We start from the raw sequence: 12,553 nt of genomic DNA, 5'->3' as shown, positions 1-12,553 counted from the left end.
CCCTGCGTGACGTGGCAAGCCCATCACCTGGTGCTTGTGCCCAGGTAGATGTGGAGGATCTGCCCCTCATAATGCAACAGGTAAAATGGTGGATTTATTGGAATTGGTGGGGGAGATACCGTTGACTTCCTGGGGGAACATGCTTTCATCTCTCTTGTCTGATCCTGTTGACACACGTGCATATGTGCAATATATCCCCACCCTCACAAAGACATACATGTGTGCAGATGTGTTGCTTTCATTGCATGCTTCCACCTTTTTATTAATGTGTGGTGAGAAAGCCAAGAGGTGCATCGAGGTCTGTCTCATCATGCACTTTGCTTTAGCACTGAGAGGTCCAGCTTTGGTAAGAAGAAGAGTTTGAGGCTTTCAGGAGCTTCATGAAATCCTAAATTGGAATTTCTTTGAGTGTGCATAGTGTTTGCTGCTATTCAAAGACTCATCTTTAGTAGTAACATTCGTTGTCAAATATTTGTTGTGACAAATGCTATAAACTAACAAGACTGTCCTTGTTCAATTAGATTCCTAAGCTTTTCGCTGCCAGGAGGCCTGAGAAATGAATCATAGAGTTTGTATCTCGTATTAAAGGCAGCCTTTTCTCATTTCTCATTAACAACACTACAATACTGTACAGCTCTATTGATTTTATTTCCTACAGAGTCCCAAAGGGGCCTCCACTGTAGGGAGGGCAGTTTGATCATGTCTAAGCCCTAGTTATATATTGAAGAGAGTGTAACCTTTTATTCCATCTTCAAGGAGCACAGGCCATGTTTGAAAGTTGCTTGCAAGGTTTTTGTGCACATTTTTTGTACCAAATCCCATTTTAATTGCTGCCCTCCTGCATGTTTATTTCTCAGTTTTGTGCGGTAGAGAAAAACTTGCAAAGACAGAAGAAGAGCAGAGATTTTGAGGGGAAGGATGAGAGAAGCTATGGAAGATGTAAAGTTGTCAGTCTTCATTCATTTTCATCCTAAAATGCTCACTTTCAGAGAGGGAAATGGAAGGATCTTCTCTTAAAATAGTATTTTTCGAAGACTAATCATGCGGGAATCTGAAGTTGGGACATTGGCCACAAGTCAGTTCAGGTCTCCTATTCTCCCCCTGGAATTTCCTCCTGGGGGAGCCCACAAGACTTGGGCTGCAGCTGCCCCTCGCTATCTGGGGACCACTGGAGCCCTGAGAACCTCTGATTCCGGAGCAGCGCTCCTTAATCCACCGCGGCTGCCTCCAGCTGAAAGCAGCACTTGCTTCCAGCCCTGCCCTTCCCAGGTCCCAGGTCCGTCTCCTGACTTCTGTGATGCCAGATGTCCGGGAGTGGAAATGTTTTTGTCCGAGAGCCATGACATGAGCCAGGAGGTCTGTCAGGCACTGTGCAAATCGCCAGCAAGGAGCAGAGCTCGAGCAGAGTAGAAGAGTGCAAATTAGTCTCATGAGATGGGATGACATTATAAACCTCAGCTGAGACAGTAACTGGCACCCTTCAAAGCCTTTTCTTTCAAATTATAGGCTATTTGAGCAACATTTTACTAGTTTTGCAGTCTAGTTAAAATATATATATATATATATATATATAGGTGTCTGTCTATATATATATAGACAGGTGATGCTTTCAAGTAAATAGCTCATAAGAAGTGTCTCTTCAGAAAGAAATCTTCAAAAAAAATTGTTACAGTCTGCAGCACTGCTGTCTGAGCAATTGTTGGCAGGTCCCCCTTAATAAGTACAAGCAGCTTTGAGTCTGAGGTTGTTCTGGCCAAAACTGGAGTCCTTTTGTATGTTCACAAACAAACCAGGGCTCTGGTGCATTGTGCTGGGGTGAGTGCAAAGCGACCAAAGGAAAGGCTGTGACACCCTTCTCGCGGGAGGTTAAAAGGAGATCATGGAAAGCTATGGCTGAACAGCTCGTGCATGTTAATGGACATGGTCAGGATTCCAGAGCTGGGATTTTCAAAAGAGAAGGAAGGTACCCAAATCCCAGTGGGACTGGGGCTGCTTTCAGGGCCTCTCGTGCTAAAGGCTGCCTGCAAATCCACGCTGCAGCCCAGAGGTGCTCTAAAGCCTGGCGGTTTGTCCGTTTGAAACACGTCCTGCTTAGCCGGGCGCCTTGACCTGCCGCGGCCCTGCGCGCACGTGTCACACATCGAGAGCCTCGCGTGGCCTCTTGCTGCACGCGTGTTCCGTGGGAGCACTGCAGAATCCCGGGAGTTGGGGCTGGGCACGGACACACGTGTGTGCAAACAGCACATGCATGCAAGCACACCTGTGCAAACAACACACGTGCAAACAGCACACGCGTGCAAACACACATCTGCAAACACACACGTGCAAACAGCACATGCATGCTAGCACACGTGTGCAAACAACACACGTGCAAACAGCATGCATGCACACCTGTGCAAACAACACACACGTGCAAACAGCACATGCATGCAAGCACATGTGTGCAAACAGCACACATCCTGCCAGCAACTCGCCTAGGCCTTGCAGGACTCTCACCTACCTACGCAGGGACCTTTTATTCTTTCCCTATGTTTTTTTTTATCTTTTTTTTTTTTTTTTTCCTGAGGCCTGGCCAGAGAATTGAATTACTCTGCTGTTCATCCTTGCTGGGAAGGTCCCCTCTCCTTCCATCTGGTTTATCGGGGACTTGGTGCCCATGCCAGAGCCCACCTCGGAGCCTGTCTCGGTGCGCGTGGACAGGGCACTCTGCAGGACGTGCAAGGTTGTGCAGCTCCAGCACAGCGCCAGGCCCTGCCGTGCTTGTAATTAGGGTGTCCCCATGTGCTGAGATGCCAGTTAGAGCCTTTGTGACCGACTAAATGGGTTTTATAGGAGTACGGAATGAAATTGACCTCAAAACAGCCGTGCATGCATGGCTGATAACCTCATCGTTCCTTTTGGCTTCTGTTCAGGATTACAAGGGGGGCGTTGATCCTTGGTTCATCTAAAGAGGAATGAAATTCTGCATTGCTCCCCACAGTATCTGTGTATGATGCCAAGGGCTGCTGTGGCAGGTGCTTTGCTCTGGCACTAGCAGTCAGAGGAGGTGGTAGCCCGAGGAAGGAGGCAAAGGATCCTAGACACCGGCTGCATCTGTGGCCAGGTTGCTGCCCATGGGACCTCCGAAATTCTCGGCCGTGTTAATGAGGTTATTTGAGGTGTCTGCTGCAGCGTGGCTTGATGCAGGCAGCGCTGGAGCCGGCTGGCGCATCCGACTCCTTCCCACTTTTCCTTGCCCTTCCACGCTGGAGTCGTAGCCCAGGGAAAGGCTTTTCCCGTGGTTAGAGCCGGGTCTGTGCTCTCGGATGGGACAGCCAGGATGAGGCGGCGCAGTCCCTGCTCCGGCCCCTGCTCTTTGTGCTCTTTCCACCGAGCTCTGGTGCCCGGTGGGTGGCACTGGCTGGGAGATCACTGTACCTTAAAGAGCAATGTTGTTTATTTAAGGAAACAGAGTACAAACATAGAGCAAAAAGCCTTTGAAGTGACTGGGAATGTAGCTGAAGGGGCAAGCATAGTGTGACAGGCAGGTGTTTTAAGCAGTGTTTAAGTTCCAGGGAAAATGATGCAACTCAAATCTCTGCAGCCTCATGGCCCAAAAACTTGATTTCAGTGGGGGTGCTTGATGGGTGGGCAGTGGCCCCAGGTTGGCCCTGGGCACCAGAACATATTCATAAGCATATTTAAACCCATATCTGCCTCCTCTGTGCTGTCTGTGGTGAGATTTTCCGAGTAGTAGTCGGCATGTCTCTTTTTCCATGGACATGGGAATGTGGCAGGTCTCAAAGCCACAGGACACCTCTCTGCTGGGTCCTGCTTGGCTGGCAGAGGAGCCAACTGTGTCTACATCTCCTCTGTCATGCAGACGTATCTCCCCAGAACTGTGTCATCTGGCCCCTCTCCATCTTGCTTTGAGTTTCTTTGGCTGATCCGGCTTGGTAAATATTCCAGGGATTTCATGGCAGAAAGGTGCAGCTTGCAGAATATACCTGTACCCAAGCAGGTGTGGGTTGAGTCTCTCAGCATCCTTCTCACTGAGGAGAAAGAGAAAACGCACCGTGGTAAATCCATGTGATTTACAGCCCACTGTAATCCATGTGTTTACAGCCCACTCCCATCCTAGAAAGGAAGAGAGGGGCCTTGTTTGCTCCCGTTGGGTCTTCTCTTCGGTTACTATAAACTCAGTGAACTCCCCTGAAAAGGGTTTTCTTATTTTTGGCTCAGATCTGGCTCTACTACCTGTTTCCCCATGTTCTTCCTTGCTGCCTGGCCTTTCTGTTTCATCGGCAGCTACGTTCCCTGTGGAGCATCCTGAGCTAACTCGTCTGGGCTCGTTTCATTTATTGTGAGTGTATTGTGGGACATGAAACGTAGAGTATCTCCAACATGTGAGATTTCCTTACATTTCCAGCAGTGTCCTCAGATAAAGGGATTTTTAAGTATAAAAAATGGTCAGGCTTTGAATGCATCCCGGTGAAAGAAGTAGCTTTCAGATTTTTCAGTGCATTTAATGAAAAAAAAAGAGTTTGGAAAGTGGTGAAGAACCATTCTCTTGTGCTCTGGAGGGTACTTTGCAGAAATCTTTTATGAATCCCACACATCCCTGCAAAGCTGCAAGCAGTCTGGCTGTGTCCTAATGGTGTTTTGGAGCATTCCTCCATCCATGCCCTTTGCTTCCTGCAGGAAGGAAACCTGGATGCGTAGCTAGAAACACTGTCCTGGTTTCTGGTCTGCCCAGTCACCACCAGGACCCCAGCACGTGCTGCTGACTCCCTGGTCCCGTGGCTTGGATCTAATCCATGCCTCTGCTCATGAGCTCGTGCCAAAGGCTGCTGAGAAACATGCAGGGGTGATTATATTTTGTATATTGATGGAGAATACAGTAGGCGAGTGTTGCACAAAGGGACTAGACCTTAGTAATGCAGGAGCATTTTCTTGCACTCGACTGCACTGCTTTGCAGCGCGATGCCAATATGTGTAAGAGTAATGAGTAATAGCTCATTGACTCCAGATAAACACGCAGTGGTGACTCACACTTCTTGGGAGACTGGATGATAAGAGCCACTACGGCGTATTAATTGTGCTTGTTTTTGTATTTGTGAATTTTCTTTGGACAGATTGCAGTTTTCCTGAATTGCTCTTTGTTCGGAAGGATTTGACAAGCGGCATCTATGAAAAATGTTTGGCTGCTGGTGTGTTCAAGCTGTTCACGGAGCCTTGTGCAGTGAGCAGGGTGAAATTAGAGCTGTTGTGTTTGCATCAGCATAAGCCTATGCTGCTGAGTCCTCTCAGAAATCGGTTGTAGATAAATAAAATAAATTCCCTTTTGCGGACTGGATATTCAGCAATCATTTCTTGAAATTTTGCTTTTATCTGGACAGAGTCTATCGGCTGTCAAAATGCACTTGTTTACAAATGTAAAACCTATTTACTGAAAATGCTTTTCAGAATTTGTATTGTTTTAATTAGCATCTCTCGTGTATCTACGCAGCAAAATTTATCTAAGATGCAGAAAGATCTTTTAAATATGTCTGAAATGATCGAATTTCAAGGTGAGAATTAGCAAAAGAGATGTTCTTTTGCACATCCCACCTGTAAAATGATTTCCTACCTACATAACCATTATGGAGTAAAAATAAAAAACAAAAAGCAAGCATTTTTTTCCTAAGAACTTCAAAAATAACTAAATTTTATTGTCAAAACTTTCAGTGGGTTACCAGCTTATTGTGGCTAACCCCGGACTTTCTCAGTTATCTACAACCAAGCATTGAAAATGTTTTGATCCAGAAGTGGAAAATGCTTGGAGATTTGCATTTGTGACAAAAATAAATGCAAAATTTTAATGTAAAGCAGAAACCTTTTCTGATCGGAGAGTGAATAAATGCAAGTTAGGGTGAAAACTTCCATGAAAGCCTGGAACAGACCAAAGCCCAGAGCGTGGCTGCCTTGCAGCTGCAGGAGACCCACCGTGCTGCCCCCGGGATGTTCAACCATCTTCTGCAGGAGTGGAGAGGGAGCTGGTGAGACATAAGAAGCAGGAAAGGATTTCACATGGGTTGTCCATCTTGTCTTGGTGTATCACTGAAACCCCTTTGGTCTTGGCAGCTTAAAATCCCATTTAAGTTGACGTGAGAGGGAGCATCCCTCCGTCTGCGAGCAGCCGCAGCCCCGCTCCGTGTTTGACACCTCGCTCTTCTCTCCCCAGCTATCGACCTGTTGTACTGGCGTGACATCAAGCAGACGGGGATCGTGTTCGGGAGCCTCCTGCTGCTGCTCTTCTCGCTGACGCAGTTCAGCGTCGTCAGCGTCGTGGCCTACCTGGCCCTCGCCGGGCTCTCGGCCACCATCAGCTTCAGAATCTACAAATCGGTCCTACAGGCCGTGCAGAAGACAGATGAGGGCCATCCTTTCAAGTGAGTGTTTGCAGACGTGGCCGGGCACTGTTGCTCCTGGATTAATTCTTGGTGGCAATTCAGGTTTCTCTAGCTGCTGCTGTTATATCAGATACATTTGGGTTTTTTTGCTTCAAACAAGTGAAATATTTTTTTTTCTATCCCTTAGTGTCTTGAGAGCCCTCATATCTCATTGGCTCAGATTCTAGGGAAGAACACACAAAAGCAATCATCCTTTAATGCCTAGGCAGCTGGAAAATCGCAACTGTGCAAATCAAAAGATCCAGAAAATTAAGAGTAGACAGAGGGAAAGATCTAGAAAATTAAGAGCAGACGGAGGGAAAGAGTTTGGCTAGAGCTAACGGGAATACAGCCCCTCTGCAAGCTGGAGGGGTGTTGGTTCTGGGCACACATCGTTGGGCGCAGAGGGAACTTGCTTCTCTCTCTGCCCAGCCCTGCTAGGCCGTGCTGTGGTGATGCATCTTCTCAGGTGATGGTTGCCCTCCCCTTGGCCTGCAGGGTCCTGGCTCTCTGCTCCAGGAGAGCAGCGATCCCGGCTCCCTTGTTGTGCCAACGAGTCCATGAGGCAGGTCAGGGATCTGCTCTGGTTTGCAAACACAGTCCTGGAAAGCGGTGCTGTTGGATGGCTCTTGTCTTCTCAACATGGGTCTGCTCTGTGATTTAACTCACGGCACGGGCACGGTGCCCAGGAGAAGTGAGAAGTGGGGTGAGAAGGCCCTAGGCCAGCATCGCCGCTGGAGGTGGCACGTGGCCACGGAGCGACGTTCGTTCCTCCAGAGGTTGCCAACTGGAGGGGACATCCCCTTCTGTGGCAGCAGAAGTCAATGGGGAAAATATCCAGGTTAGGATTTCACCCCCTTTTTATGTAGAGAGAGAGAGGCCGACGAGACTTGGCAAACTGGACCAGCTTGGCCCATGGTCACCCAAGGAGATGGGTCAGTGCAAGGTGCAGACAGCTTGTGCAGGGAGCTTTGCCTGTCCTTGGAGGAACGTACTGCTCCCACTGCAAAAAAACGGGATCTGGGGAGGAGGGAGCGACGGGGAGGAAGGCCCAGGCGTGAACAGCCGGTGAACCTGCCTGGGTCTGTAACTGAAGCTGTGTTTTTGGCAGAGCCTACTTGGAGATGGAAATGAATCTTTCACAGGACCAGATTCAGAAATACACGGACTGCCTCCAGCTATACGTCAACAGCACAGTCAAAGAGCTGAGGAGACTCTTCCTCGTTCAGGACCTCGTGGATTCCTTAAAAGTAGGATTGCTTTAGACATTCTTAACTCCTCTCTGGAGGAACTAATTTAGATTTCAAAGTATTGGTTCTCTTGTTGACCATATCCTTTTAAAATCTAGCTATGTGCAGCTACAGAGTATAAAGGATGCCCTCTTTTTTGTATTTTAAAATATTTGTTTTCCACAGATTGGAGGTTTGGCAATCTGCACTTGAATGTAGTGATCTGTAATCATAGAATCATTATGATTGGAAAAGACCTTTAAATCATCAAGGCCAACCATAAGCCCAGCACCACCATAGCTGTTAAACCATGTCCCTAAGTGTCTCAACTACACGTTTCTGGAACACTGCCGGGGACGGTGACTCCACCAATACTTTGTAATGCATGAGTTTAAAAACTCTTAGGACCAGCTTAGCTCTACGGAAGTCCTTGGAGCACTTCTGAGTTATGCTCTCTCTAGCATAGCTGTGTAGGTGTTCTTCAGATCTTTGGATCAGTAAGAGCTCACTGGCTCAGGTTCCTGAGTTACTAACAGTGTTTTGAAAATGCAGCCATCTCTCCACCCTAAGGAATTATCAGTCTCTGTGGGATTATCACAGTGGCTGTGATTAATCAGTGTGGAGTGATCCGGTGGCCCCCATCCTCTTCCAAATTGGTGTTGAAATCTGCCTATTCCATGCCCAATGCAGATTCCTGAACATACGCAGTTAGGACATAGATATACATTAAAGCTGAGCAAGGAGGATGTGAAGCAATGAACTGCAGAAGGGTAAATGGAGTTAAACACACAGAAAAAAGTACCTATGTTTACTTTTTTTGGCTTTTCATATCCCTGAAAAGCTTGCAGAATATTTAACTTTGATTTCCTGCATTGATTTTTAAAGCATTACAGTGGCCTGCAGATAGAAGTCCTTAGTTCTAATGTACCTTATTTAACAGTCTCATACACACTAAAAAGGCTAATGTGCCATTACCTTAGCTAGTTAAGTGAACTCCTTTCTTCTTATGCTGACAGTGGAAGTAATGTAACGATCCATCTTTAATTTAGTTTGCAGTACTAATGTGGCTGCTGACTTACGTGGGAGCCCTCTTCAATGGCCTGACTCTTCTGATAATGGGTAAAAATGATCATTTCTTTTAAAATCTATTTTTAAGTTTAACTCCCTGGCAATTTCTACTTAGACAATACATAGTGTGTCTGCCTCACAGATAAGACATTAACTTTTATTTCCCTTTCCAGCTAGTAGTTGTTACTCCCATTCCATTGTCCCTCCTGCTATAACCAAATTTTTTTATTGGGGTTGTAGGTACTGGGTCCAACGAAATGGGAAATGATGTGTTTGGGAGGCCTGAGCAATGTTCATTTTTAATACAAAGATCCCTGGTGGATCAGCTGACCAAGTGGCATGATACGTGTTTGTCACTGCTCAAAGTAGGTCTCCTCTCTGGAGGGACCTGATGAGCAGGAGTGTAACAGTGTGCTCTTTTCTCTGCAGCTGTGGTGTCTATGTTTACTCTACCCGTTGTATATGACAAGTACCAGGTAAGTCCAGCAGCAGCGTCACGAGAGCCCCGTCACTTGGCTGCTGGGGTGGTTCTGCCCTGTGGGCTCCCAGCTGACCTTGTCTCCTTGTGCTCTTTGCAGGCACAGATTGATCAATACTTGGGACTTGTGCGGACCCACATAAACACTGTTGTGGCAAAGTGAGTTCAGCAGCGACTTGAGCGCAAATCTTGCTGGGAGGGTCCTGGGCACTGCGGGTGGCTACAAGCTGGTGGTCCTGGAATGATCTGCCCCGTGCATGACGTGTCCCCTGCTGAGGGCAGGTCTCTGGATGGACGCAGTCCTCCTCACACGAGTATAGACTGGGGCTGAGCTGTGGCCCTGCATCCTTCCCTTTCCGCTCCTTTGGGGGAGCTACGGACAGAGCAGCCCTACGAGGGACTGATGTCCATAGCTTCACCTGACCACACAGACCAAAGAGAAGGTCTCAGCTCCCTGCGTCACCGGGAGGTTTCAAAGATGGAACCAAACTTTTCTGAGCAGCAGCAGATGTTATAGCAAGGAGCAACCACTTCGGAGGTTCCCTTTGGACGCTGGAAGCAGCTAAAGCAAAGACTAGCCCAGCTGAGACTGCAGTGGGGATGCACTGAAATGGAATAGCTGCCTGACTCTGTAATTCTTCTTTTTTCTCTTCTAGGATTCAGGCTAAAATCCCAGGTGCTAAGAGAAAGGCAGAGTAAAGCAGACATCAAGAACATCATCAACTACCGTAGTGAATAATAGGGGAATCTGGAGTGAAACATCTCTGTTCTTACACCTTACTGCAAATTTATTGTTCTTTTTTTTTCTCAACACCATAATCTTAGAAACATAAAACTCGGAAGCAGTGCTTTTCCTCTGCTGCTTCTGCACTTAGAATATTTGCAATCACTTGTGTCAAGCACTAAAGTATAGTAAAGAGAAAAGTGTACTAGATGTGGTTTTTTTTTTGTGTTGCTTATAAAGTGCATGATGGTGAGAGCCTAAATAATATTGACCTTTTTTATTTTATTTTTTTAGTGTTTTTCCTTCTTCTATTGGCATCGCTTCTATAACTTTTAATGTTACATGTGGCTAGGGGCTTTCCTGCTTAGCGCACTGATGCAATAGTTAAAATTGCTTCTACGTCACTGGGTTGCTGGTTGGATTCATCTTTATTAACTATATAGAATTGTAGACTGATGTTTTAGTGTTTTCCAGCACAGATAAAATAAACAGTAATCGGTACTTAAAGTAATCAGTTTTGTATAACTCGAAAAAGAAAAAAAAAAAAGAAAACAAAACCCAGTACTTTTGTCGTAAAGGGATTGACAGGCTAATTTACATGTATGGTAACTGGAAAGTTCCAGCTTGTTAAATTTATTACAATTTGTATTACATTCTCTGTAGTTCCTAATGGACTTAATTATGGACTCTGAATATTTGCACTTATGTACTTGATACCGAATGCAGAAATAAATGTTACTAAATGTAAAAAGTTCTCCCTCTTGTTGCCACTGGGATTATCTTGGTATTGCAAACTGGATGCACAAGGTGAAAAAGGAAACGTGGAAGGTCGGTTTCTCCCCCTGTCTCCTGTCGGGATCCACGCACGCCTTGCCGCTCCGAAAGGGTGATTTTCCATAGTGCCCAGCCTGTCTCCACTTGCACATCCTGATGACGAAAGATGGAAATAAAAGAAAGTTCTTAGTGCTGTAGTTTGTCTAGTGTGTTGGTTCTTAGCGTGTTAGGAACATGAAATATTTGTCTCTCCCCCTGTTTCCGTGGTGTGTAAATTATAAGTAACCAGTATGAGAGGGGTCAGCGCAACGCAAAGAACATTTCAGTTTTCTTGTGTTCACATTACTCTTATCCAAATCACTCTTTGAAATGTTTTCTACGCTGTGGGCTCCATGCTCTGAATCCAGAGTCTGGGAACTAAAATAAATGTTTGCTTTCATTCAAAAGTGATTCACAAAGGCGTTTTAATGTCAACATTTGGGGTTTGAGAATGTTCAGACTGAGAGAAATGTCAAACAACTATCTACATTGCTTCAAAATGAACTAGTTAGTTGTTTGGTGAATGATTTGTCTATTTGTGGAATATATCAATTTGCTGTGGAAAAATCTTGGGTTTTTTTTTTATATATATAAAAATGTGAACACTGAAACATTTTCAGCCAAACTGCTTTTAGGTTTTCTCTTTTTCGAACACAAAAGTGATGTTTTCATGCAGAATATTTTTTCCACAAAGAACTAGATCCTTAAACATCTATCTAGAAATTTTGAATTGATTTTTTTCCTTTTATTTATTCATTTAATTCACCTTCACCTCGGTTATACATGGACATACTGACCTTCCATCATAAGTCAAGCCACAGGTTTGTGTAGCTGTGCACAAATGTACAACACAAGTGGAACAAGGAGTTGTTAGAGCCTTTGGGCTAGTTAATCCTTGCAATGAGTCTCAGTTGTCCTTATTTTCATTTAGAATTTGTTTTTAAATATTCTTAACATTGTGTTTGCTCTCTCCTAAAAATACTAAATGTCTTTTAAATATCACCTACCAGTCTCTCTCCTGGGAGGACAGTATAGACCATATAAGTGTCCTGGAGAATAAAGATTGGCCTTCAAAACTCATAACTTGCAAGATTAGCTGGTGGGCCCAACAGCTTAATTTGTAAAACAAATACATTCATTGTCCCACTGATCTCATAAATATATTTCCCCCGCCCCAGCTCCCTTGATGCAGTTACAGAAGCCTCCAATAATGCTGAACCTTCAGCAGGATTTAAATGCTACATCTCCTAAATATGTAGCGGGGCTACATAATGTGGCGCGGGGCTGCCCCACAGCTCCCAAACCATCGCTTGTGCACGCAGAAACAGGGCAGTGCTGCAGGACAGGGCTATGCTTACGCCTTTTTTTATTTGTTTCTCAGGTAAAAAATAGTCTGGCAGGACAAACAACAACACAGGCCTACATTTATTTATGTATTTGTTTATTCTGTGTGCACACCCCTATACAGCTGAGGATACTTAGCACAGGGGCGCACACCTGGCGCTGAGCTGGGCGCTGCGCGGGCTGCAAGGCTCTCGTTTCTCATCTTTATTTGCATTCAGAGGGGGAGCAGCCCCGCACGAGCTTGGCTGGGAAATGCTGCTCACGTGCCAGGGCTTCCTAGCCCAGAGCGCCCGAGAAGCAGCTCAGACTGCCCGGGCAAAACGAGTGTGCCTTGGGGGTGCTAAAACACTGCAAACTGTTTGCAATCCTCACAATGTGCCTTGCTGGGGGACCCTGGGTATCACACCAGGAAATCAGCTTGTCCCCTGAGTTCAAAGGCTGCTTTCCCAAGAAATGGATCTTTTGAGGACCCCTCTCCCCAAACGAG

At 45.9% G+C, this 12,553-nt stretch overlaps 1 protein-coding gene across 2 annotated transcripts in view; it reads left to right on the top strand.

Annotated features, from left to right (window-relative positions):
- RTN1 (reticulon 1) overlaps window positions 1-10,660 on the top strand; it is a 47,182-nt gene extending 36,522 nt beyond the window's left edge. For both annotated transcript variants that reach the window (XM_088539310.1, XM_088539317.1), the window contains 6 exons: window positions 6,203-6,410; window positions 7,522-7,660; window positions 8,689-8,758; window positions 9,137-9,183; window positions 9,286-9,344; window positions 9,842-10,660. In XM_088539310.1, the coding sequence (XP_088395436.1) occupies window positions 6,203-6,410; window positions 7,522-7,660; window positions 8,689-8,758; window positions 9,137-9,183; window positions 9,286-9,344; window positions 9,842-9,884 (566 nt within the window). In that variant the 3' untranslated portion in view covers window positions 9,885-10,660. The remainder of the gene's footprint in view (window positions 1-6,202; window positions 6,411-7,521; window positions 7,661-8,688; window positions 8,759-9,136; window positions 9,184-9,285; window positions 9,345-9,841) is intronic.
- Window positions 10,661-12,553: the final 1,893 nt, after the last annotated feature.

This window comes from Tinamus guttatus, unplaced genomic scaffold (assembly GCF_059628265.1).
Source record: "Tinamus guttatus ecotype Peru unplaced genomic scaffold, ASM5962826v1 Tinamus_guttatus_pri_ptg000048l, whole genome shotgun sequence".
In the NCBI taxonomy this organism is placed as follows: Eukaryota; Metazoa; Chordata; class Aves; order Tinamiformes; family Tinamidae; genus Tinamus; species Tinamus guttatus.
This window is presented reverse-complemented; position numbering and strand designations above follow the sequence as displayed.